This window comes from Rhipicephalus microplus, chromosome X (genome assembly GCF_043290135.1).
Source record: "Rhipicephalus microplus isolate Deutch F79 chromosome X, USDA_Rmic, whole genome shotgun sequence".
Lineage (NCBI taxonomy): Eukaryota > Metazoa > Arthropoda > Arachnida > Ixodida > Ixodidae > Rhipicephalus > Rhipicephalus microplus.
Genome location: NC_134710.1, coordinates 470,615,506 through 470,641,869, shown reverse-complemented (window position 1 = coordinate 470,641,869; position 26,364 = coordinate 470,615,506). Strand labels below are relative to the sequence as shown.

The following is a 26,364-nucleotide window of genomic DNA, read 5'->3' as shown; positions in this document are numbered from 1 at the left end:
TGAAGCGTTGAAAATGTTTCAGACAACCTGATATGCCCAGAAAAACTGCATTCTTCTCCTGGCAGCTAGTGCATTAAATCTCGATCAATCTCGTATTCACTTGGTAGCGTTGGCAAACGCTCGTCAGCGACGGCGTATAGCTCCTCTTTTCGTATACTATGAGAGTGTTTCAATAAGCGCTATTTTTTGACAGGGTTTCACTACCATTCCTAGAAATGGCATGGTACCTCAGCGGCTTGCGTATGGCTAGGTATCTGTCTACGGAGAGCCACATGAAGCTGTAGATGGAAACGCTCCAGAGAGTCAGAGCCACGTATCCGCTGAGGCGGCACACAAAGTCCCCGTAGACCCAGTCTTGGACGATGGCCGGGTACACTGACAGTGGCACCACGAGCACGCCGCAGAGCAGGTCTGCCACAGCCAGGGAGAGAATGTAGTAGTCCAGCACCTGGCGCGTGCTGTGCAGAAGGGTGGCGATCACGAGCACGTTGGCCGCCACCACGCTGACGCAGATGACCAGCAGGACGAGTGCTTCGGCCAGCCGCGCAGCGCTGGGCAGCCCTTCGTCGGAATCCAGCATCGCTCTGCGCGTTGCCGAGGTCAGAAACAAAAATGTCATCAAGAAAGGGAAAGAAGACAACCACCCGTTTTGTAGCACGAAGCCGCAAGGAAATCCAAACGGATTTCTCAGAAAGAAAATCCTCTTAGTTGCCGAAAAATTTGTCCGGCTCCGGGGTTCGACCCCGGAACCAACGCCTATCTGGGCGGCCGCTCTGCCAATAGAACTAACCAGGAAGCTAGTCAGTGGCAGCGCGAGGGTGAATTCATCGGCAACTTGAAGCAGACGGACACAAGTATTGCAATGAGTTCTCCGGAAACCTCAAGGTGGCGGAAGAGTCACCTTGCGGGTTTCCGAAGAACTCATTTGCAAAAATGTCATCAGTTTGCTCTCTACGTTACACGGAGCCCTTCCCTTCCGCTGGGCACTACAGCACCGTAATTTTTTTAACACTGAACAACACATCGTTTTACAGTTCTCAAGAAATTCAAAAGGACACCCCAGTACATTTCAGTAGGCACCGGAAGTGAACTCTTGGTGGTGCATTCTGAAAGGACTGAATATTGTAAAAAAAAATTCCACACATGAACATCTAAAAATTGAAAAAGAAAAATAAATAAAGCAGCATAGCCTCCAGCGAAAAATATTAGCACAAGCCGCCATCCCGGCTAATGATCCAAATCTTTTTCTGTGGTCACCGTACAGTCCAGCGCAATTTGAAGATTACCACGCACGCGTCCACCAGTCCAGCACACCCGGGACCGTTTCGGAATAGAGAAAATTAACATTTCGCATCCTCCTCTCGCACGTTGGTTTTCACGTGCTAAGACAACCACTCAAAATTGCAACCCTTTCTCACCATTTTAGGCTTTCATTTTGTTGCATTCAAAGGTGGAATTGATTTGCTCTTAAATTCACAGACGATAACAAAGATGCAGCGTCAAAGCGCACAATTTCCTGGTAATAACAAAGAATACGTTTCCTGTGGTGGAGCAGTGGTTACTGTGCTCGGCTGCCGACCCGAAGATTGCGGCTTTGATCCCGGCTGCGGGGGTCACATTTCAGTGGCGGCGAGATGCTATAAAGGCGCGTGTATTGCGCGTGGTCAGCGCACGGTAAAGAACACCAGATGGTGAAAATTTTCGTAGCCCTCGACTACAGCGCCTCTCAAAATCACATTACGACGTTGCGCCCAATAACATCGCAGCCCATTTTCTGTATAAAAAATAAAAAGCACCCTCTTCGGAATGGAGTAATCACTGTTCAAGGAACCGGAAAACGAGTGAGTAGAACTTGCCTGATGGGCGGCGGGGCTTTTGTAGTTATTGGTCGTCAGTGCTCACGCGAAGACTTTCAAATCTTGCTCGACTCTACATGTTCGATCCCGTACCAGAGAGCGTGATCGATTATGCGTCACACCACAAGTGGGATCAAAAAGAGCCATTTGTAGCGTCACGTGATGCTAAGCCATCACCCATACGAAATCGCGAGGCGCTGGAACTAACGCAACGTGTTTCTTCATGCCCTAAAAGCACACTTACAACATGCACAATCAGCTAGAAACCACAGTTATACCATGCACAATCGACTGGCCCAAGTTTCGATTCTGTTGCAACGCAACTAGTTCACTTTCTCAGCAGACAGCTGCAATACCCTAATATCTATGTGCTTATCGAAATCTGACAGGAACCTCCACGCAGGCGTTGGTTACCCCTTTACTCAGAAGCACACACTGATGTCATGAGTACATATATGTTCCAACTAGCCTAATTGTCTATATTACACAGATTGCCATTTCTCTCCTAAATTGATGACGCGTTGAAGGAGTGCGTATTATTATATATATATTACGTGCTTATTATTACGATCTTTGCGCGCAATTCGTTCGAGCAGCAGCTGTGAACTTTGTCAGTAGGGACGCGGCCTGAGTATGGAGCACTTCAGGGGCCCGTTTTATTGTCTTTCCATAGATCTCGGGCGACGTGCCCAGTAAAGCGCTCAATACAAGTCATAACAAGGCAAGCAATGCTGAAAACCGGGTTGACGTGAATAAAGAAGGTATACAATAATGTAAGTAAGAAAAATACCCAAGAAATAGTTACGTTAATGAGATATGAAATACCCTAAAAGTTTGAAAAACATGGAACAGACTGCGGTGTTGCGAAAAAGAGGGCACCACCGCCTTGCAGAGCGAGTGAGCGAGCGAGAACCCGTACCCCTGCGCCGACAATGTGGTGCCACATGGCCACTTCTGGAAACGACGCCCCGCAACTCACTGCATACGACGCGCATCTCAGCTGCCGTAAGAAAAAGAAAGTCGATAAAATACCGCAGTAGGTAGCGCACATGTCGCACACCAAGCTTGCGAATGGGCCTAATGAGATTCTGATAGGGCTGGGGAAACCTTCTATGCTTAGCTCAATGATGTAGACCCATGTGCGAGATTTGGGTGCACGTTAAAGAACCCCAGGTGGTCAAAAATTCCAGAGCCTTCCACTACAGCCTCTCTCATATTCATATGGTGGTTTTGGGACGTTAAACCACACATATCAATCAATGTTTGGCTTAAACATTGGTCAGTGACGCTTCGGTTAGCGTACCGCGGCTCAATAGAAACTCTACAAATGGGAATCGCTGGGTGCCAGTGCTACGCACTTTCTCAGGTTTCACAATAGGGGAGCTGCCACACTAATAAGTCTTGACAAGCCTGCAGCATGTGGCCGGCACTGAAACATCGCGTCGCCTTTGTATCTTATTAGCGCGACGAGTGGCTTCAATGCACAGCTGTTGAACATGATGGCTGACTTGTGTGCAACCCTGTTCTTGTAGGGAGGATATACAGCAACCAAATGGGATGGGTGACGCAGAGCGCAAAACTTCATTCAATGATCTCAAAAATGAGCACGGGTGTGCAGATAAAGTTTGTTGATATAAAACATTCACTATAGAAAGTTCATTTCAGCGAAAAAAAAATTTTGCGTATTACTTCGCTATTCTGATATATAAGCGCTGTCCTTGTCAGCCTCTTTTGTCCGTTCGTCTTTAGCGCGCTTCAACAAAAAAAATCAATTCTGATATATTCGTCACACAAACCAACGTTCGTACAAGTCGGAGTTGACCAGTACACTAAGCAAGGATATATATATATATATATATATATATATATATATATATATATATATATATATATATATATATATATATATATATACATATATATTGCCACGTTCCATTTCTCAAGTTTTGTTATCACCCCAAAACACTACACAATTCTCAGCACAAAACGCGCGTGCAGTTTTCGAGAAGCTTCCGGACTTCATTAGATCATTTCGATAAGATCACGCCCACTCTGCGAACCGTACAGATTATTCTGGAACATATGCCACCACCAGCGATAACGTTAGAACATTCAATGGCAAGAGTATAAATGCCGACGCACTTCGCCTCTTGTCAGTAGTTGATCAACGGCCGACGCTCCGTTCGCCGCTATCATGTGCCGCTAGTTTCCTCTATGGATAATGGAGTTTGTATGCCCCATAGTGCACAAGAGGGGTGTCTAAACGAGCACTGTATGTATAAAATGATGTAAATAGTTTTTTTTTAGTTTGAAGTTAATAAACTTCTCTATGTATCAGTCCAAGACTGCTACTGTAATTGGACTTTCCGTTTACTGGGCACAGGTTCGCCCAAATAAACAGTTAAATTCCAACGCAAAGTCTCCTGTCTTCGGCCACGTCACGACCCCGTGACATCTGGTGGAGGTGCTGCTTCGTTCATGTACCAGACGCCCCCGTCAAGCCGTGAACCCAGCCCACGTCGCGGAGAAGACACCGACGCCAACCAAGAGCCGCGAACAAGCCGCCGACAGCAAGGTCTCCCACCGGAGTACAGCCTTCTACAAGACAAGGTGCGGAAGACCAAGGCCATGACCTCGACTACAGCGACAATGACAACCGGAGCGTCCCAGCCCATGATCGTCATTCATCAACCCAGGGAACCACCAACGTTCCACGGGTCATCGTTTGAAGACCCGGAAACCTGGCTAGAAACATACGACCGTGTGACCATCCTCAACCACTGGGGCAATGAAGAAATGCTCCCTCGTGTGTACTTCCACCTGTAAGACACCGCAAGGACCTGGCTAGAGAATCGGGAGTCCACGCTCCGAACGTGGGATGTCTTCTGTGGCACATTTCTGCAAACGTTCGCGAGCGTCGCTCGCAAAGAGAGGGCCGCTGCTCTACTAGAGACCCGGGTTCAGCTACTAAATGAAAAGGTTGGAACTTTCACAGAGGAGATGACCCGCCTTTTCCGTCACGCTGACCCAGACATGCCTGAGGAGAAGAAAGTTCGTTTCCTCATGCGAGGGGTCAAATAGGAGCTCTTCGCAGGACTAATGAAGAATCCACCAAACACCATCCAAGAATTTGTATCCGAGGGGACCACCATCGAAAAAACCCTGGACACGCCCACCAGACAGTATAATCGTCACCTGACTCCCAGAATGCGCTGCTGCTCAAGCCAGCGAATCCGAAGACCTGCATGAAACGATTCGAGCGATCGTGCGGAAAGAGCTGCGCAAACTGTTGCCTTCAGCGCAGCCTCAAGTGGATTCGACCGCCGACATTGTGCGAGAAGAAGTTCGGCAATCGCTTCGAATTCCCCAAACACCGCTACCCGAGCCAGAAACTATGAGCTACGCCGCTGCAGTGCGCCACAACGCTCCTCCTCGTCCACGCCGAAACGCCGCCCGTCGCACTTCCGTCGCCAGACGCCACCGCCGCCACCACCCCCACCGACGTCCTACCGTTCCCCAGCGGGCGAGCACAGTGCGCCGTGGAAAACGGACGTTTGGCGTGCACCTGACAACCGCCCGCTCTGCTACCACTGCGGCGAGGCCGGGCACACATACCGCCGTTGCCAGTACCGACAGATGGGACTGCGTGGCTTCGCCGTCAATGCACCGCGTCCGCCGCCAGGAGATCGGCCACGTGACATCACCGACTACCTGACAGGAACTCAATGGACATCACGAAGTCCTTCCCGTTCGCCGTCGCCCAGCCGCCGCATGTCACCGCACCCCCGGCAGTACTCTGGCCCAACGCGGGGCCGGTCTCCTAGCCGGTATCCGGGAAACTAAGGGCAGCAACCAATGGAGGTGCGGTTGCTGTGCGACGAACTACCGAAGATCCTCTGACGACGACGCCGCTGCGAAGGAGCTTTCCGAACACAACGCCAACCAGGCAAAGCCCTGACGGCAAAAGCTCACTTACCGAAGATGGCCGGACGACGCAACATGGAAGCAGCGGAACAAGCCGACGCAGCCGTGACCCGACGCCACGCCCTAACTGTAATGCGAGACGGCAAACTAGCGACCTCGACGTTCTTATCGACGGCCACAGTGTGACCGCTCTCGTCGATACTGGAGCCGACTATTCCGTCATCAGTGGGTCGTTCGCCGCGAAGTTAAAAAAGTTAGGACAGCTTGGGAAGGCCCTGAAATCTGCACAGCCGGAGGTCATCTCGTAACGCCTGCAGGAATCTGCACAGCGAGGGTCACCATTATTGGCCGTATTTATCCTACAGACTTTGTACTTCTACAGCGTTGCTCGAGAGATGTCATCCTTGGCATGGACTTCTTATGCATCCATGGTGCTGTCATCAACCTACAAACAAAGTCGATAACGTTATCCACAGAAGAAGCACTACCGCAGCGCACGCCGTCAGGAAACCATGCCTTGAATATGCGGAAGAACAAGTCACCATTCCGCCTCGCTCCAGCGTCATTATTTCAGTCGGCGCTCCTAAATCACCTGATCTGGAAGGCGTCGTTGAAGGCAGTCAGCATCTGTTGGTCACCCGAAATATTTGCGTCGCAAGAGGAATTGCAGAGCAGCGGGGAGGCAAAGCAACGGTTATGCTCACGAATTTCAGCAATGAGTACCAACATGTGAACAAAGGAACAACGGTCGCATGCATGGAAGAAATTGTTGATGCCACCAGTGCTTTCGCCCTCGCCGATTCTGCGGAACCTGCTCAGAGGAACCAAGCCCCTCCCATAGCTTTCGACGTCAATCCCAGACTTCCGAACGATAAGCAAGCACAGCTCAAGGCCCTGCTTCTGATATACGAAGATTGCTTTTCATCGTCATCAAAAGTTCCGCAGACCCCAATAACGAAACATCGCATCATAACCGAAGAAAATGCCAGACCACTCCGTCAGAGTATGTACAGGGTTTCGACGCGAGAACGTGGGGCCATTAAGACACAAGTTGATGAAATGCTGCGGGATGACATCATGCAGGCGTCCAAGAGTCCATGGGCGTCCCCCGTGGTGTTAGTGAAGAAAAAGGATGGGACCCTACGTTTCTGCGTCGATTATCGCCGCTTGAACAAAATCACAAGAAAGACCGTGTATCCTCTCCTACGAATAGACGACGCACTTGATCGGCTCCATAACGCCAAGTACTTTTCGTCAATGGACCTCAAGAATGGCTATTGGCAAACCGAAGTCGGCGAAAGAGACCGAGAGAAGACGGCGTTTATAACGCCGGAAAGCCTCTTCGAGTTTAAGGTGATGCCCTTCGGCCTTTGCTCAGCGCCTGAACTTTTCAATGCGTTATGGATACAGTACTGGCAGGATTGAAGTGGCAGGCTTGCCTTGTGTACTTGGACGACATCGTCGTGTTTTCTTCAAGTTTCGACGAGCATCTTCGGCGCCTTGAAGCTGTACTTTAAGCCATCAAGATGTCAGGACTCAAACTGAAGCCAGAAAAGTGCAGATTTGCGTACGAAGAGCTCTTGTTTCTGGGGCACGTGATTACATATTCTGGAGTCTGTCCCGATCCACGGAAAACAGCCACCATCACCGACTTCCCGCCGCCCACTGACAAGAAGGCAGTGCGCCAATTTCTGGGCCTTTGCGTCTAATATAGGCGGTTCGTGAAAAACTTCGCCCGCATCGCCGATCCCCTCACTAACCTTACCAAGGCCGACGTGGAGTTCAAGTGGGAAACGCCGCAGGAACACGCTTTCCAGGAGCTTAAACATCGCCTCCAGACGCCTCCGTTACTTGCTCATTTCGACAAATTCGCCGAGACAGAAATACACACTGACGCAAGCAGCGTAGGTCTTGGCGCCGTTCTTGTACAGAGGGCTGACGGACTTGAAAGGGTTATTAGTTACGCCAGCCGATCGCTACCCAAAGCAGAAACCAATTATTCTACAACCGAAAAGGGGTGCCTCGCCGTTATCTGGGCTACGTCGAAATTTCGCCCCTATCTCTACGGCAGGCCCTTCAAAGAGTTGTGAGCGACCACCACGCCTTCTGTTGGCTAGCCACCTTGGAGGACCCTTCAGGTCGCCTCGCACGACGGAGCCTGAGACTTCAAGAATATGACATTACCGTCGTTTACAAGTACGGCAAGAAACACTCCGACGCCGACTGTCTCTCTCGTGCGCCTGTCGACCAACTACTACCCGACGACCCGGATGACGACTACTTCTTGGGAACGATAACTACCGACGACTTCGCTGAACGACAGCGGGCCGACCCGGAACTTAAGGCCCTATTAGAAAACCTCGAAGGCAGGACTGCCGAAGTCCCGAAGGTATTCAAGCGCGTACTTGCGTCGTTCTTCCTGCGAAACGGTTTCCTCCAAAAGAAAAACTTTTCACCGCTTCGAGCCAAGTACCTTCTTGTGCTGCCTTCAGCTCTGCGAACAGAACTCCTGCAGGCCCTGCACGACGATTACAGCAGGGCACCTCAGTGTTTCTCGCACGCTCGCGAGGATACAAGAAAGGTACTATTGGCTACGTCTTACCACCGAGGTCACTCGTTATGTGAGGACATGCCGGGACTGTCAACAACGCAAGACACCACCGACAAGGCCGGCGAGACTCCTGCAGCCAATTGAATCACCTCACCGACCTTTCCAGCAGATTGGTATGAACCTACTGGGGCCGTTCCCGATGTCGTCTTTCAGAAACAAGTGGATTGTGGTAGCTACCGACTACCTCACCCGCTACGCCGAGACAAAAGCCCTGTCGAAAGGCAGTGCGTCCAAGGTAGCTTTGTTCTTCGTCAAAAATATCGTCCTATGTCACGGTGCCCCAGAGGTCCTTATCACTGATAGAGGAACGGCATTTACTGCTGACCTAACTCAAGCGATCTTGACATACAGCCAGACAAACCACCGTCGGACGACAGCATACCCCCCACAGACGAACGGCCTCACCGAGTGGCTAAACAAGACGATCGCCGACATGCTGGCAATGTACGTCGATGTCGAACACAAAACGTGGGACGCCATTCTTCCGTACATGACCTTCGCATACAACACGGCGGTGCAGGAGACGACGCAGATATCTCCATACAAATGGGTCTACGGAAGGAGCCCGGCAACGACGCTCGGTGCCATGTTACCCAACGTCACCGACAAATAAAACCTCGATGTGAGTGAGTACCTTCAACGCGCCGAAGAAGCCTGACAACTCGCGCGTCTGCGCATCAAGAATCAAGAGACGAACGACAGCCGCCATTACAATCTTCGACGACGCTTCGTGGAATACCAGCCAGGTGAAGGTGTTTCGGTGTGGTCACCAATACGCCGACGTGGACTAAATTCAAAGCTTCTGCGACGGTACTTCGGACCGTACAGGGTGGTTCGACGTCTCTGCCCACTTGATTACGAGGTTGTCCCCGACGGCATCATGAACTTTCAACGACGCTGAACGCGACCTGAAGTCGTCCACGTCGCGCGCCTCAAGCCGTTTCATGCGGGTTAACAAACTGAAACAGTGTTTTTTGTATTATTATTGTATCGTAATTTATTCATTGTACTTTTTTGCATTATTGTTGTACCTTCATGTTTAGTTAAAGCATCAGGACGATGCATTTTTTTCAGAGGGGGGCAATGCAACGTTCCATTTCTCAAGTTTTGTTATCGCCCCAAAACACTACACAATTCTCAGCACAAAACGCGCGTGCAGTTTTCGAGAAGCTTCCGGACTTTAGTATATAATTTCGATAAGATCACGCCCACTCTGCGAACTGTACAGATTATTCTGGAACCTATGCCACCGCCAGCGATAACGCTAGAACATTCGATGGGAAGAGTATAAATGCCGACGCACTTCGCCGCTGGTCAGTAGTTGATCGACGGCCGACGCTCCGTTCGCCGCTTATCTGGCTCCGGGATTCCCGCGACCAGGCACGCTGCCAGTCTTCGACCCCAGCTTATCGAGCATCAAGCGAACTCCTGGACAACGCCCCGGCTCTGTCCAGGCCTTCATCATGAGCCAACGCCCGGGCACCACAGCGCCAGCAGTGGGAGCCAGGGCCAGGACGAAAGTGTGATGGCTTTCGCAGCGCCACCACCGAAAGCTCATTGCTTTACCTTCAGCGCTCCAGAGGGGAGCACCGTCGACGACATCATAGATGACCTCGAAGCAGTAACCTGCCCCGCCGCGGTGGTCTAGTGGCTAAGGTAGTCGGCTGCTGACCCGCAGGTCACGGGTTCGACTCCCGGCTGCGGCGGCTGTATTTCCGATGGAGGCGGAAATGTTGTAGGCTCGTGTGCTCAGATTTGGGTGCACGTTAAAGAACCCCAGGTGGTCAAAATTTCCGGAGCCCTCCACTACGGCGTCTCTCATAATCAAATGGTGGTTTTGGGACCTTAAACCCCACAAATCAATCAATCGAAGCAGTAACCGGCCCAGCCGGTATCAAGTCCCTCCAGCACATGGGAGGTTCAAAGTTCGGCACCGCAGCCGCAAACGTCCATGCAGCCACCAAGCTGAAGAGCCGGGGCGCCATTCTCTTGAACGGCGAATCAGTTCCACTAGTCAGCGTAGGTCCTGAAATAGTCCACGTCACAGTCTTCCGGGTACTGCAGTGGATAAGTGACGACGCCCTAGTGACTGCTCCCTCCGCCTAAGGCCACGTGCAACATATCCACGAGCCAGTGTTTAAGGGCCGCCCTGCGGGCGGCACAGGTGTCCGTGTGGCGCGAGTGAAAATGAAAAGCCAAATATCGAACTTTCTGACAGTCCAAGACTACAGTGTCATGTGTGACTACCGGGGTGTCAAGAAAGTGTGCTCTAAGTGCAGGAATGCTAGCCACATCGCCCAAGATTGTGCCACGACCCGTTGCACGCACTGCAACGTGTTTGGACATGCGACAGAGGGATGCGCAGAACTGTGCCGCAAGTGCTCGGGCAGCCATGCAACAGCTGACTGCCTACGTTCGAAGTCTTTAGCCCAAACTCCATAAGCGCGAAAATGCACGCGACAGCGACGAGCGACGCTATGAGCGACAAAACAGGGCGTTCGCGCGACGTGTCGCGTGCTCGTTTTCGCGCGATCGCTCGGTTCTCCAGATTTGGAAACCGTCGCTCATCGCCCGGAAGTGCTGGGCTCAAGCAGCCAATAGCGAAATACCGGAAAAGACAAAGACTACGTAGGTGCACGTGACCCTGCCCGAGTCACGTATGCGCAACAAGAAATAACGCAAGGTTTATTACGCATGCGCATATAAAAAATGCTGCAAGGCAATAATAAACACTTTCCGTTCCATTACACAACAATATATCTTATTTTTTTAATTGGAAACCGCTCGCTACGCGGTTTTCTTGGTGCGAGTTGACGGCCTCATGCCAGCAACAGTGGAATTCGCTCGCTGAAGCCGTCGCGTGAATGAGGTTTGCCTGCGCTAGCGACTGATCGCGCGACGCCGATCTACGTCGCGTCGCTCGTCGCTGTCGCGTGCATTTTCGCGCTTATGGAGTTTTGGCTTTTCGCAGCGGCTGCAGCAGCGGCAACCGAAGAACAAGCGTGCACCGACCTCACGCCCGCATTGCAAGATGATTATCCGGCGCTCGAGCCTACGAGCGACACTGACACAAGTGACACTGACGCCCATGGTAAACCACAAGACGCAGGAGACCTGCCTCCCCTGTCTGAGAAAGCCTCGTCAACCCTTCAGACGCCGTCCGAGACCAGCGACTTCTCGCTGGACGCCTATGAAGAACACCGCTCATCCAAAGCCGAAGCCCGAGTGCCCGTACTTAGCAGAGACCACGAGAGCTACAGCTCTGACACAGTTGGCACCACCAGTAACTCCGAGGCGCCGAGAGCTTCGATGGGACGCGGCACCCGCACGACGGGAAGTACAGACGCTCCGATCATCGGCGCAGACAAGACCACAACAGTGATTATGCCACCGACAACGACGAGCGCCCGCGCCAGCAAGTACTCGGCTCAGACCCGCAAACTGAGCCTGTCAAACCCCATTTACCAGATTACAGGTGCGGCCGCCGTTGCCAGCGTCGGTGCCAGCGCCATGGAAATAGACCGTCCAGCCCTTTAACGAGCCCACCCACCGACCATGGACTCTGAGGGCTCTGCACACAGTAGTAAGCCCCAAAAACTCGCTAATGCTCTGACGACGTCAGAGCATTTCTCTCTTTAGTTTTGTTCACTCGTTGAGCGCTCGCCCCGCCCTCTGCAAGGGGTTTCTCTAAAGTTTGCGCGCACTCCCCCTTTTTCAAAATAGCTATGGTGCATTTTCTCTCCTTAAACGTCAGGGATTTCAGACGCCGAGATAAGCAGAGAGAAGTCATGCACTTCGCAAAGACACGTCATGTCGATATCCTTTTCTTACAGGAATGTAATTTTAGAACCCCTTTTGGTGTGCAATCCTTTTGTTTACATTTTGGAGTCGAGGCTTTTTTTTCGCTGACTGATTCAAAGAAGTGCGGAGTCGGAGTTGTTTATTTTGACACCAGCGTTACGTCGAAGAGCACACTGTGTTTATGGTTTTGACGGCCGCACATTAACAGTAGACTTTGACCTTCACGGCAGGCGAGTAAGGGCGCTCGTAATATATGCCCCCGCTCAGCGTGGGGGCACGGCCGATTTTTTCAATTCACTCGACTCATTTATGTTTGACAGTTACCCCACTTTCTTAGTTGGAGATTTCAACTGTGTTGAGGACGCCCACAGAGATGCGCGCAGACGCAGACAAAGCAGACAATATAGCGGAGTTAGCGCATTGCGACAACTCATCCGCAATTTTAAGCTCAGGGATGCGTGGGTCGACACTCGCGAAAATGACTTCGTTGCAACCTGGCAACGGGGTCCCAATATGACACGGCTAGACCGCTACTATTTTAGAGAAGTGCTAGCCACTCATGTCCTTAGTTGCGAGGTCCTACATTTTCCACCGGACGTTCCATGCATTACAGACCACTTTCCAGTGTCTGTAAAATTTTTCTTTGAACAATCTACTACATTTAGAAACCATTGGAAAAGGGACACCACACTCGTGCACGACCCGGAAAGCGTAGCAATAATGCGCAATGCACTAGAGCAAGCGTGCGATAGGCCGCCTGAACCCCGCAGCTGAGACGCATTGAAACACAGTTGGCGCGCCGAGCTTATCAAAGTGGGGCGCGAAAGGAAAGCGCGCCTGACGACAGAGATAAACGACACGCTACGAAAAGCGCGCATTGTACGCAGAGGCAAGATGCTGACGTTTGCAATGCACGACTATCTCGATCAGTTAAAGGCGCGGTACGAACTTTTGCTACATCTTAGTTCGCGCACGGCTGCGCATTCTTTTATCAACGGACGACCGGTTTCCGATCCAGCGGTTCTTCGAAGTGTTCGCGACGGCTCCTTGGGTGAACAAATGCATGTCCCTTTCGTTCAGTTGCCGAACGGCGAACAGTCTTCACGAGCAGAAGACATAATGAGGGTCTTTGAAACACATTTTTCGAATCTTTTCAGGGCGGAGAACGCGAGCGACGTGAACTACGCCACCGTAGTTAACGAGTTTTGCCCGGGAATTTCCCGCGTACCGGAGGAGCTCCGCGATGGTCTGTGCAGGCCAGTGACGCTGAATGAATTACGCTTTGTGCTTCAGCACATAAACGCAGCCGCCGCCGCTGGCCCTGACGGGCTACCTTTGAGTTTCTACGAAACCTTCCTTAAAACAATACAAGACCACCTTTCGACAATGCCAAATGGGCTTCTTGCTGACGGATTCAGACCGAATACGTTTCGTGAGAGCAGAGTTATACTCTTGCTTAAAAGCGGGGGAGAGCCATCCGACCCAAGGGCGTGGAGGCCCATTTTCCTGCTTAAGTCGGATTATAAGGTATTGACAGCCATCCTTGCAAACGCCATCACAATCATTCTACCGTAAATAGTAAGCGACATAAAAACATCCTGTGTCGCAGGTCGTACGTGTAGACTGTTCACCTCGCTTGCGCTGGCTCGCGATTTATTCACGTATGCTACAAGAACACAAATATCTGGCATTTTTGTTTCCTTGGATCAGGAAAAAGCTTTTGACCGCGTAGATTGGAACTATCTCTTCGCTGTGCTTGAGTGTTATGGCTTCCCAGCACATTTAACCGACACCCTCAGTTTCAAAACACAGACTTAGAAACGTCATTAGTAGTGAATGGCTATACATCTGAACCTATTGCAGTAATTAGGGGCATTTGACAAGGCTGTCCCCTCTCCGCCATTCTCTTTGTAATATGCATAGATCTATTATTGAAACGAATCCAGAACTGCACTTCTATACGCGGTTTTCCTCTCCCAGGCTTGGGCGAAGTGAACGTAGCGGCATACGCCGATGACATCTCGCTGTTTATTCGGAACATAGATAGCTACAGAGCCTTTCTGCGAATATTCCACACGTATAGTTACCTGTCGGGAGCACGTCTTAATCCGGGCGAAACCAAGGCATTGTGCTTTGGAATGCACATTGAAGAGTTCCCTGATGGCGTCCAAATCGTCCAAGGCGTTAAAGTCTTAGGTGTAACTTTCCTCTCGACTGGCGAGGTAGCCCGCACCACATTGAAAGAACTCCAACACAAAGTGACAGACGCATCGAAGTTGCCAGAACGTTCCAACTACCTTTTACTGAAAGAGCGTATCTAATTAAATCTAGCATAACAGCGCCACTGTGTAATGTAGCCATTATTACTCGACCACCCCGTCGGGTTCTGCTGAGAGTGGCTACTGCGTGTGGCTACTTTTTTGGGGATGGCCATGCCGAAGCTGTTGCCAGAGCCTTAGTCCGCCTACCAGTGAAATGGGGAGGGCTCAGTGTACCCAACCTTGATGTAATGTGCCGCATGTTGGCTCTCAAAAACACCTGGGCACTCTTAGAGAACTCATCGTATTGAGGCAGGCAACTTGTAGTGTATCTGCTAGGAACCTCTAGAAGACATTTTGGTTTTCCAAACAACACGGGACCAGCTGCTAAGCGGCCATCAGCATATTTCACACAATGTTATAAAATTTTGCAACATTGCCGAAATGATCTTCCAGTTCAAGAACTTATGGAAATGTCCCCCACCGACATGAGTGAATTAGTAGCATTTAAAAGCCTATCTGAAGAACAACGGCGGAAATGCCGGGAGAAAAGACGTTGGACTTTTACAAATACGTCTCTCCCCTCCGAGGTCTGTGACCTAAACTGGCTTAGGGAATGGGAGGTTTTACCAACGGCCGACCGCCTTGCGGCGTGGGGCGTGGCGCCCTCCGCCACATGCCCGCAATGCGGTCGCGTCGAAACACTGAACCATGTCTTCCATGAATGTATAGTAGCACGCACCTTTTGGCGCATCGTTACCAAAATGTTCCAAACAAGTATGCAGTGGAAGTCAAGCCACAGGGATAACTTTGTGTACTCTTAATGGCTATCGGAACCTTCGTCTTATGGAAACGAAGGGGACTGGCCTGTCTGAGGGGACGCCCCCAGAGAGCCATGTTTCCCCTACTACATCGGCTAAGAAACATAATGTTTATCCATCTTAACACAGAACTAGTCATGCTGGGAGACGAGACTTTCCTTCTATGTTGATCTACGCAATTTATTATCGTAAAAAACAACAGAGTGTCCATGCCTTTCCTCCCTTATTGAGGAGGTGCGCTAGAGCTTGTACGACTGTGACATTACAGTTTGTATTTTTCTTTTCTTCCTTAGAAAGATGTCCTTCTGTGCAGTATTGTTCATGAGCGTGAGTGCAAATTGTCCTCACAGGTGATTGCAAAACGTCACCGTTCACTGTGAATGACCCCCCCCCCCCTTGTTTGTTCATATAGCCTACTGTATATTTAAGTTTAATCATCTCGATGGCAAGAATGTCCTGTCTTTGTTGAACAATTTTCGCATTGTACGTCACTGCATATGCAATAAGTTCTTTCGCTGTGTATATAAGCTTGCGTTGTACATGTGCACTGTTCACCATTGTCTATTTTTATGTGTGCACATAAGCTGTGTATGATACATCCGGAAATAAAATTCTCTTAAAACAAGACTCCTACTGTGATCGGCTTCCCGTTTACCGGGCACAGGTTCGCCCAAATAAACAGTTAAATTCCAACGCAAAGCCTCCTGTCTTCGGCCACGTCACGACCCCATGACAATATATATATATATATATATATATATATATATATATATATATATATATATATATATATACACGTAGATTATAAAGAATCTGGCTTCGGTCGCTGTAGAATTAAGGGAAAATAAGTATACGCCTCTAAAAATTGTTTATTGGTGACGTTTCGATCGAAGACTGATCTTCATCAGACAAAATTTAGTAGGCTCCGATGCGCTTTTATGCCATCGTCCAGCCAAGAGGGAGAGAGAGAAAAAAAAGAGAGAACAAAAAGCAAAATATACATATACCAGCGGCCCAACACTCCATCATGCATTGATAAGCAGCCAAACGGCCATGTGTGCGTACTACGTATAGCACGTGCATTTTGTGAAAAAAAAAACGTACCTGGGCCAGTGGCAATACCACCCTTTATACATTTATAAGTAGTCGAACGACCAACTGTGCGTACTACCAATGGCAGGTGCATTTTGTAAAAAAAAATCAAAAACGAGTGGTCAAACAACACACAGAAGGGTTGACAGGCAGGCTAGTTGGTACAAATTCATAATAAAATAATTGGATGCGCAAAGCAACAAGACACAAGAGAAAAAACAAACCTGCGTGAACACTGCAATGTGCTGAAATCAGCCCCGGGTTTACATTTGTCCGCCCATTGCAAAAAGTGTGGCTGCGTACCTGAATTTACGCGCACATCTGTCTTATACAGCCATCATGACTAGAAGACTAGAGAGATTGTGGAAGCCTTTTTTCTTAAAAAGAATATTGATAGTTGTGTTAATTCACCATCTATATCACTGTTAGATCGTGAAATCTCGTTTGTGGACGACACCTGATCGTGGCAGAACCCTCTCCCCTGTTGTTTCCCTTTCTCATCTTTCTGGTATATAATTTCTTCTCTGAATAAACTGAGTTTCAGTCTGCGCTTGTTTGTCTCTTCTCTTGTGTCCCGTTGGTTGGCACATCCAATTATTTCATTATAAAACAACATACAATAAGGGCAAGTTTTTTGGTCCAGGTGGATAAATTAAGCAAATTCCAGTGATAAAAAGTTTGACTCCTCAGATTCACCTCTCACCAGCTTTCCCCGTAGCTTGTAAAGAATACCAAAGTACATTTTTTGCGATCATTGTCGCTGTCGCGTTCCACCTGTTCTCCCCCTCTATAGTTGCTCTTGAAGCCTGGTGCGGAGGGCTACGTTAGAACGATGTGATAAATTCTTAAAAAAGAGAAAAAGAGAAAAGAACAACAAACAAGGGCTACGCGTGTCAAAGCTCCGCACGTGCAGGATAGGCACATGCCAGGCAAGTACGATCTCCGGTCTGTGGCTCAAGCATATGAATATATACTGGAGGTTGATTTTCAAATTTTTACCTCGGGGGTTGAATGTGTCATTTTACTTGGTTTTCTCGTGAGTGATTTCTTTGAGGGGGGGGGGTAGGAATTCTTCGACAGTGGTCCACCTTTCTCGAAATGCGCGTGCCCATGCCGCACGCCTGAACACGTGCCGGAAGTGAATGAAGGATCTGCCTCTGTCTCGGCACATTAACGGCAGAAACAACCCATTTGATTCTATAAAGGTCACACTCTTACAAAGCGGTTTATCTAGCACAAGGGAACGTGAACAGCGCAAATCATACATGATTTATAAAGTTAATACATTAAAATCTGGTCTAAATAACACTCCAGGCATACTTTCTTCAATTCACGCTCTGGAAGATTCAGGATAATATTTATCCTAACCAAACGTTTTAGTTTTCTTTTTTTTACTTCTTGTTCTGTTTTCTTCTTCAATTATCATTTTTCTTTTCTTCTGATTTCGCCCGGAGCACGTGTTCGGGCGTGGGGCATGGGCACGTGAATTCCGAGAAAGGTGGACCACTGTCAAAGAATCACTACCTCCCTTAAACAATATATATATATTTATATATATATATATATATGTGTGTGTGTGTATGTGTGTGTTATGCTCTGTAACATATAGGTACATGGATTCGAATCTCGGCTTGCTTTCCCCCACGAATGCCTCTCTTTCTCTGCTATTCTTCATTCTCTCTACTGATTTTCTCGCCCATCACCACGTGTTTTGGTTGGAGTCAAGCAGAAGATTAAGACGACGACAATGATTTTTTTTTCTTGTCTCTTACCTTCGCCCGCGCCTTGTACATACGCACTTTTTATCGAAATAAAAAGGATAGTAGGAAGTCAGCGTTGTCTGCCTCGGTTTGTTCCGTTCCTTTCCTCATTTTTTTTTTATTTTCTAATGATTTTATACCGACGTGTTTAGGTGTCAACTCTTTCAAATGAACAAGACGACGAAGTGAGCGCGTGTTCAATCAAGATGATAATCAATTCTGTTCGATATGCATGTGCTGACAATCAGCTTAAACCACTCTGCTGTTAGAATTCGCAATAAGCGTATTTATTCGTGTCCCTGCTGCTTTAGCACAGGCTTCAACACATTTTTTTCATTTTTTAGTCGTATTCTCAATCCAGTCGGGGGTTTCTACAGGAGTGGGTAGAAGTGTCTACAAATATTATATATTCACCCAAGATAACAAATTTAAAGATGGGATAATACGCAACTATAGAATTGTAAAGAAAAGCCATATATATTGTTACACAAATTAACGTAACTTAATGGGGGGGGGGGTTAATGGGCCCTGAGTCCGCGATCACAGTATAATGATGATGATCACCACCATGGCTCGTACCCACTCAGTGGAGGCAACGTCGTCTTCCTTCTCTGCCCACGCTTCCCTTGTTTTTCCTGGTAGTGATACTTTGTATCATTCCTCCTCTCTCAGACGAAGCCCTCTGGGCGAGTCATTCTTGCATCCTTCGTGTAAACGGCTTCAGGCGGGCAATATGCGTCACCTCCGTCTTGCATGAACGTCGGCCACTAGTGGTGACACGTGCAATTTCATAGTTGACCTCGCTGACACGACGGAGTATCACAAAAGGACCGGCATAGTGTGCCAGTAGCTTTTGGCTCAAGCCACGTCTGCGTATTGGGGTCCACACCCACACTAGATCACCGGGGGCATAGGTTACATGCGTGTGTGGACTGTCGTAGCGAGTTTTGGATGACGCTTGCGCTGCCAGTGTACGTAAGCAGGCAAGTCGACGGGTCTCTTCCGCACGACACAAGGTTTCCGCAATTGTTAAATTGTCATGGATGACAAAAGAAAAGATAGTGTCCAGCGTATGTCGAGGTGAGCGAGCGTAGAGCAGATAGAAAGGGCTATAGCCTGTCGTTTCGTGTTTCGACGTGTTGAAGGCGTACGTGACGAATGGTAATACTTCATCCCAGTTTTTGTGGTCAGAGGCGACGTACATTGACAACATGTTGATCAACGTTCGGCTTGTGCGCTCGGTGAGACCGTTAGTTTGCGGATGATACGCAGTTGAGTGTCGGAACTTGGAGGCACACACACGAAGTAATGATTCGACAATATCAGCGGTAAATTGTCGTCCACGGTCACTTATTATCACGCGAGGAGGTCCGTGTCGGAGGATGACTGAATGCAACAGGAACTCCGAAACCTGGACTGCCGTGGCGGAGCATAAGGCAGCCGTCTCGCAGTACCGCGTCAGGTAGTCGGCGCATACAATTATCCACAGGTTACCTTTTGAGGAGCGTGGAAATGGTCCCATCAGATCAATGCCAACCTTTTCAAAAGGGGAACCGGGAGGCTTTACTGGTTGCAGGTGACCAACTGGACCCGAGGAGGGCCGCTTGTGGCTCTGGCACTGCGTACAGCTGGCCACGTAGTTCTGAATTGTTTTGCTCATTTTCGGCCAATATAACCGCTCTTTCGTGCGACTAAGTGTTCGTGCGGTGCCTAGATGGCCAGAGGTGGGGTCATCATGCGTGAGACGCAGAACAGACGTTTAGAGGGACGTAGGTACAACCAGCAGAAAGCGGGCGCCCGTCGTGGACAAGTTTCTCTGGTAAAGAAGACCATTTCGGACGCAGAATCGGCCTTCGCTTAATGAATTTCTCGCTCCAGGGAAGAGAGCCTTTAGGCTTGGGTCATTACGCTGCTCAGCGGCGAAAGTCACGGCATCAGGAAAGCCAGACGACAGAGAAGCGATAAGGTGGTCAAAGTTATCGGCTTCACAATCTGTCGATGGTAGCGGCATTCTGGAGAGGCAATCCGCATCAGCGTGTAGACGGCCAGTCTTGCATGAGATGGTGAAGACATGTTCTTGCAAACGAATGGCCCATCGTGCGAGGCGGCCGGATGGGTCACGAAGGTTGATCAGCCAACACAGGGAATGGTGATCTGTGACGATAGTGAACGGGCGACCATAGATGTATGAGCGAAACCGTTGCACGGCAAAGACTACCGCTAGGCATTCCTGTTCGGTCACTGTGTAGTTGCGTTCAGGCTTGCTTAAAGAACGACTTGCGTACGCCACAACGTGTTCCTTCTTGCCAGAACGCTGAACGAGAACGGCACCGATACTGATGCCACTTGCATATGTGTGAATTTCCGTGGGCGACGAAGGATTGAAGTGCCGAAGTATTGGCTGCGAAGTTAACAAACACTTCAGCTTGTGAAAAGCGGCATCACACTCGGAGGTCCACTGAAACAGGCTGTTCTTGCGTATAAGGCTCGTCAGGGGGTGAACCACATCCGCAAACTTGGGTACGAACCGGCGGAAATACGAGCAGAGCCCGATGAAGCTACGCAGTTGTTTCACAGATTTAGGACGCTCGAACGACTCAACGGCCACGGTCTTTTGTGGGTCAGGTCTAATGCCATCTTTGTCGACGAGATGTCCTAACACCATTGTTTGTCGCTCGCCAAAGTGGCACTTTTTCGAATTCAATACAAGGCCAGCTTTTTCAATGCAGCTTAGCACGAGGTCTAGGCAAGTGTTGTGCTCCTCAAACGTACGTCCAAAAATTATGACATCATCAAGGTAACACATGCATATATGCCATTTTAAATCACGCAATATAGAGTCCATAAATCTTTCGAATGTCGCAGGAGCATTGCATAATCCGAATGGCATAACGTTGAACTCGTAAAGTCCGTCGGTCGTAACGAATGCCGTCTTTTCTTTGTCAGCTGCGTGCATCGGAATTTGCCAGTAACCTGATCTCAGGTCGACAGATGAAAAGTAGGACGCGGAATGCAGGCAGTCTAGAGCGTCATCGATGCGCGGCAGTGAATAAACGTCTTTCTTGGTAACAGAATTCAGTCGGCGGTAGTCAACGCAAAATCTCCACGTACCATCCTTTTTCCTCACTAGAATGACAGGAGCAGCCCACGGACTTGCCGACTCCTGTATTATTCCCTTTTCCAGCATTTCTTGGACTTGCTCGTTGATGATCTTGCGCTCCGATGGTGCCACTCGATAAGGTTTCTGCCTAATGGGATGCGCCGACTCGGTGTGGATCTGATGACGTATCCGGGACGCTCGGATTAAGGGCCTTTGGCTATTTTTGGAAAAATCGAACACTTTCGAGTGTTTGGATACAACGTCGAGCAGTGTATGACGTTCGCTTTGGTCAAGTGACTTGCTGACCATTTGTAGCAATTGGGCATCTTCTGAACCTTCTAAGCCTAGATGTTCATTTTGGCTTGTAGCATCAAGAAGCGCAACCAGCGTCGTACATGATTCGTGTCTAAATACTGCAAGTTTCATGCTGCCTGGCAGAATTGCAGGCTCCATGGAACTGTTCATTGTCCACACACCTGCCCGTCCATCAACGACTGGCACTATACAATGGGGAATGAGAATGTTCTTTTTCAGGCATGCCAAGGGAATCGGTTCGAGCGTGGCGTCAAACGTGCCACAGTTGTTGCTAGAACATGTCACGGGAACACACACAGCAGAAAATGCAGGAACGACTGTGTCCACGGAGACGAAAAAGATGCATTCCTCCGGACGGGAATTTTCCAAGAGCACCGTTGGGAAAGTACCGTGTATAGAAAGATGCCCACTTCTCCAGTCTACAGTTGCCCCACACTCACACAAAAAGTCAATACCCAAGATAACGTCATGTGTAGACCACGGAATAACCGCAAACTCTGTGCAAAACACCTTGCCACACAGCGAGACGTCCACAGTACAATATCCCACCGGACACAACACGTCACCACTTACACCACGAAATGTCATCCCACGGTTCAGGCAAAACATCACTTTTGGTCCCAGCAGGTTTTTAAAATTTACACTCATCACCGAGACTGTCGCGCCTTTATCCACAAGTGCCATAGTAGCCACTCCATCGACAACTACATGAACTTTGTTCTTCAACATAAACGCTGACGAGGGTATACCTGTAGATAGCACCTGTGATCTCGCGACCTCACCCCCACTGGCTGCACCGACTAGTTTTCCGGCGGCGGTGTACGTGCGCGTCGCCGTGGCGATGGCGATCGTGAAGCACGGGGAGCTGGTGGTGGTGTCAAACTTCGATCAGAGGCCGGTGAGGGGTAGCGTGATCCGGTAGGTGCGCGTCGTTTCCGTGACGTGGAGAGCGGATGGTCGAAAGGTTGGTGAGACATGTGCCAAGACTGTCGCTGATATGGGCGGTGGCCACAAAAACGTGCGATGTGACCCGGGACACCACAGTTGTAGCATACCGGACTTGGTCGAGGGGCACGTTGCTGCTCAGAGTAACGACTCCTCTCGGAAGGCATGGGATAGTGGTACCGTCCATCGGGGGCCCTGTAGGGAGGCGATGTTGGGTAAACAGGTGGGCGAAAACTTCGTTCGTAGTTGGGAGGTGGTTGACGGGGGAATTCAGCCTGCCGTGTGCCTTGATATTCATAAGCGTCTGTTGCGTTGATCGATGGTTGCCATGGTGGAAGGGAAACAAGAGTCCGCACACGTTCTGGTTCGCTTACGTACCCATCCTGAAAATCGCTGGGGCGATGATAGCTCTGCTGACATCGAAGCAGCTCTTCTCTAACGATCTGCCGTATGGTCAAAGCAAGGTCGTTAGGCGGCACTGTTTCAACACTAGCCAAGGTGGGGACGTTGGACAGGCGGCCGAATTTCGGAGAAATTCGTCCCATCTTGAGGGATTCAAAGGTACGACAGTGCTTCATCACGTCGGACACGGAGTTCAAGCAGTCTTTCCTAATTAAGAAATTGTACACGTCTTCGGCTATACCCTTGAGAACGTGTCCAACCTTGTCTTCTTCAGACATCCTTCCATTCACAATCTTGCACAGCTTCAATATTTCTTCTATGTATGTCGTACATGTTTCTGCTGGAAGCTGTGCCCTCTGAGACAATGTCTGCTCCACGCGTTTCTTCTTTGCGTCCGAATCACCGAAGCACTTCTGCACTTCTTCAACAAAACGTTCCCAAGTCGTGAACATGTCCTCGTGGTTCTCGTACCACATAAGGGCGGTGTCAGTTAACGAGAATACGACATGATTGAGCTGTTCGTTCGAGTCCCAGCCATTGCTTCTGCTCACCCGATTGTAGTTCTTGAGCCACACGTCGACGTCTTCTCCTGAGGTCCCGCCGAAGTTTGGTGGCACTCTGTAGTACGGCACGGAACCCATCGGAGTTGGCCTCGAAGCGTTGGATGGCTGCTCTTGGGCCATTACGATCAGCGAAGGTGTAAGTCGGGCGACGCGGCGGCTGCGACGAAGTCCTGGTAGTGAAGCTTCCGTCTTTGGGTTCGTCCTACCCAGCACCTTCCACCAAATTGTTGCACAAATTAAGGTAACTTAATGGGGGGGGGGTTTAGTTGGCCCTGAGTCCGCGATCACAGTATAATGATGATCATCACCGCCATGGCTCGCTTTGTTGCGGGTCGCGGCGACCGCAGTCTGCGGGTAGCGGGGCCGATCGCCGTCGCTCCGTCGAGCCAAGGACTAGGGGAGAGCTTTGAGCAAACTTAACGATTTACATCTTTACAGTGAGTTGTCGAGATGACAGAAGAAAAGAGAAGAACTAGTGGTTTCACAAACCACGAGCGTGGTGGTTGAACTTTACATAGTTCAGAGTAAGGTTCAGAGCGACGTCCAGCACTCTGCCGCGTCGTTTTATGCCCTGTCGGGCTCCTCCTCTCCGAGTCGACCACCAATCACGCACACACAGGTGAGGGGGGCGAGCATGCAAGGTCCACGTGAACACTGCACTTTGGTGGCGCCAGCAGGGCTCTTCCTCGTCGTGTGTGAACCTTTAGTCGAGAGTGCCCACGATCCTGGCCCCATACTTCAGAGGGTCCGCCGATTTGGTTCGCTCAATCAGCGGGGCGATCCGCGGCAGCCGCCGCGGTCTCCCCCAGGAAGACGCCGTCCCTGTTGTCCTCTTGGTGGCGTCGCGGCGTCTTGGCGACACTACGTCTCGTACTCCTGGGACAATGCCTGGCGGGCATAGGCAGTCAGCCGGTCGGTTACTTGACAATGGATTAAAGAAGCGCCACTCTTTCGAGAGGTGCCCGGTTCGTGGATTCCTCTGGGGAGAGCCCTTTGACCAGCGCCGTCGTCGTCTGCCGGTTAACGCGCTAACAATGCGTGGCTGGCGCAGGCGGGAGATAGAGCGGCGGCTCCAAAACCCTCTTTGGCGACATTCCATCCCGTTGGCGCCGCTGTCAATCAGTAGGCGCCGTCTCGTGGGGCCGGCCTCTGTTGCTTCCTCCGTCCAGCCGTGGCGAGACTGTCCTTTGTGGCACTAATCCGGCGTGGCGAATGACCCGCTGGGTCAAGGCATAGCTTGATCGCTACAGCACCCACTCAGGGGGATCGCAGTGGAGGCAACGTCGTCTTCCTTCTCTGCCCACGCTTCCCTTGTTTTTCCTGGTAGTGATACTTTGTATAATTATATATATATATATATATATATATATATATATATATATATATATATATATATATATATATATATATATATATATATATATATATGACCCAGAATTACCGACAATGTACCTACGTTAAAAAAGAGTGCACATGTTTCAGTCACATGTGCAGAAGTGTGAACTGCTGGGCCAGTTGGTAGGGATCCATGATAGAGAGCAGCGCGAAAGAACAAGATGCACACACAGGAAAAAAATGACTAGGATGCAGCAAGAAACCGGAGGAACAGTCATCACCACGAAACAGGTGAGCTGGGTGGAATTACTCGGCAGATAACAGATGGCGTAGTCCTCAGCATGCCAAAACAGCTTGCAGAGCTTAAGAAGCCGCTCAAGGCTACCGCAACGACTGATAGTAAGTCCCTCGCACAACGCAGCTCTGCAAAGCCACAAGCTAGACCACAGCCGTCGTCCTTTTCCACCAGCTTAATGGAAACACACAAGCGATACTCACTCAATAGACCTACTCCGAGTGACCCTATATATAGAGTTGAATGCACGGCCGACACTTCGCAAGCAACCAAGGCGGAAATCACCACCCTCAAACGGTTATGCGCGTAAGCTGAGATGAGCCGCTAAAAGTAAAACCCGATATGTGTTTCCCTAAAATAGAAGCACAACTTGCTTCAACCTGAAGTGTGCTAAGCATAATTTTCCAATAAAGAATAGACCCCATGGAAGGGCATCATAATCTCCAGCCGTCCCCTTTTGAGGCAATACCCGGACTTTTAACAGCACAGAATTGCGCCACGATAATAAAAAAATAAAGCTACAACAGTGGAATTCCTTATGGTTCCTTGATAATAGGCGGAACAACCTTGAACACCAATAGCTTATTCCCTCCAATATTATTAGTTCTACATGACGGCAATATGAGTTTAAGTTACAAAGCAGAAAAGCATTCACGCCCATTCCCCTCCCGCAGATGTAATCAAGCGCATGGCTCCGTCCACGGCGACATTCAACGAGTGACGCTTCAGTTGAACGATTTCTCGGACAGCTTCATGAGCAGCTCCGTTCCAGAAATGGCCGAAAGGGAGCGGGGCTCAGATTAAATGAACGCGGTGACGATGAGGTGTGTATGTGCTTCATAGTATGAAAGGTTTGCTAGCGGTGAGATGAGGATCGTGATGACGTTGCGTATAGCCATCTTGGAGTGGCTAGCAGTGCAATTGGCCGTCATCCATGTGTAGAGTAAATCGGTAGAAGCTTATTCACCGTATTCAGACTGTGTGCTGCGTATGTAGTTGTAGATGGCAGGAGCACGATTCTGTGTTATGACTATATCTATATAGGCATGGCCAGTAGTTCTGCTTCGTCAGGGTAAGCTGTGTTTGGATCCTTCAAGACACTCTTTGAGTGACTGAATTGGCTAGCTCGGATACACAAGTTGCATTGCTACAATAAGCGCTATTGATTACCCGAGCGTCCAGGGGTCAGATTGCAGCGGTTGCAATCCGACTGGGCCAATCTCTAAAACGCCAGCGCTACGACTTAGCGCCAAGTGCTGTCAGTCTTTTTTTTTTATCTCGTGTAT

At 49.7% G+C, this 26,364-nt stretch overlaps 1 protein-coding gene across 1 annotated transcript in view; it reads right to left on the bottom strand.

Annotated features, from left to right (window-relative positions):
* The window catches only part of DopEcR (G-protein coupled receptor DopEcR), a 159,181-nt gene that overhangs the window by 6,923 nt on the left and 125,894 nt on the right, over positions 1 to 26,364 (bottom strand). The window contains exon 3 of the mRNA XM_037414280.2: positions 228 to 584. Coding sequence (XP_037270177.2) covers positions 228 to 584 — 357 coding nt within the window. The remainder of the gene's footprint in view (positions 1 to 227; positions 585 to 26,364) is intronic.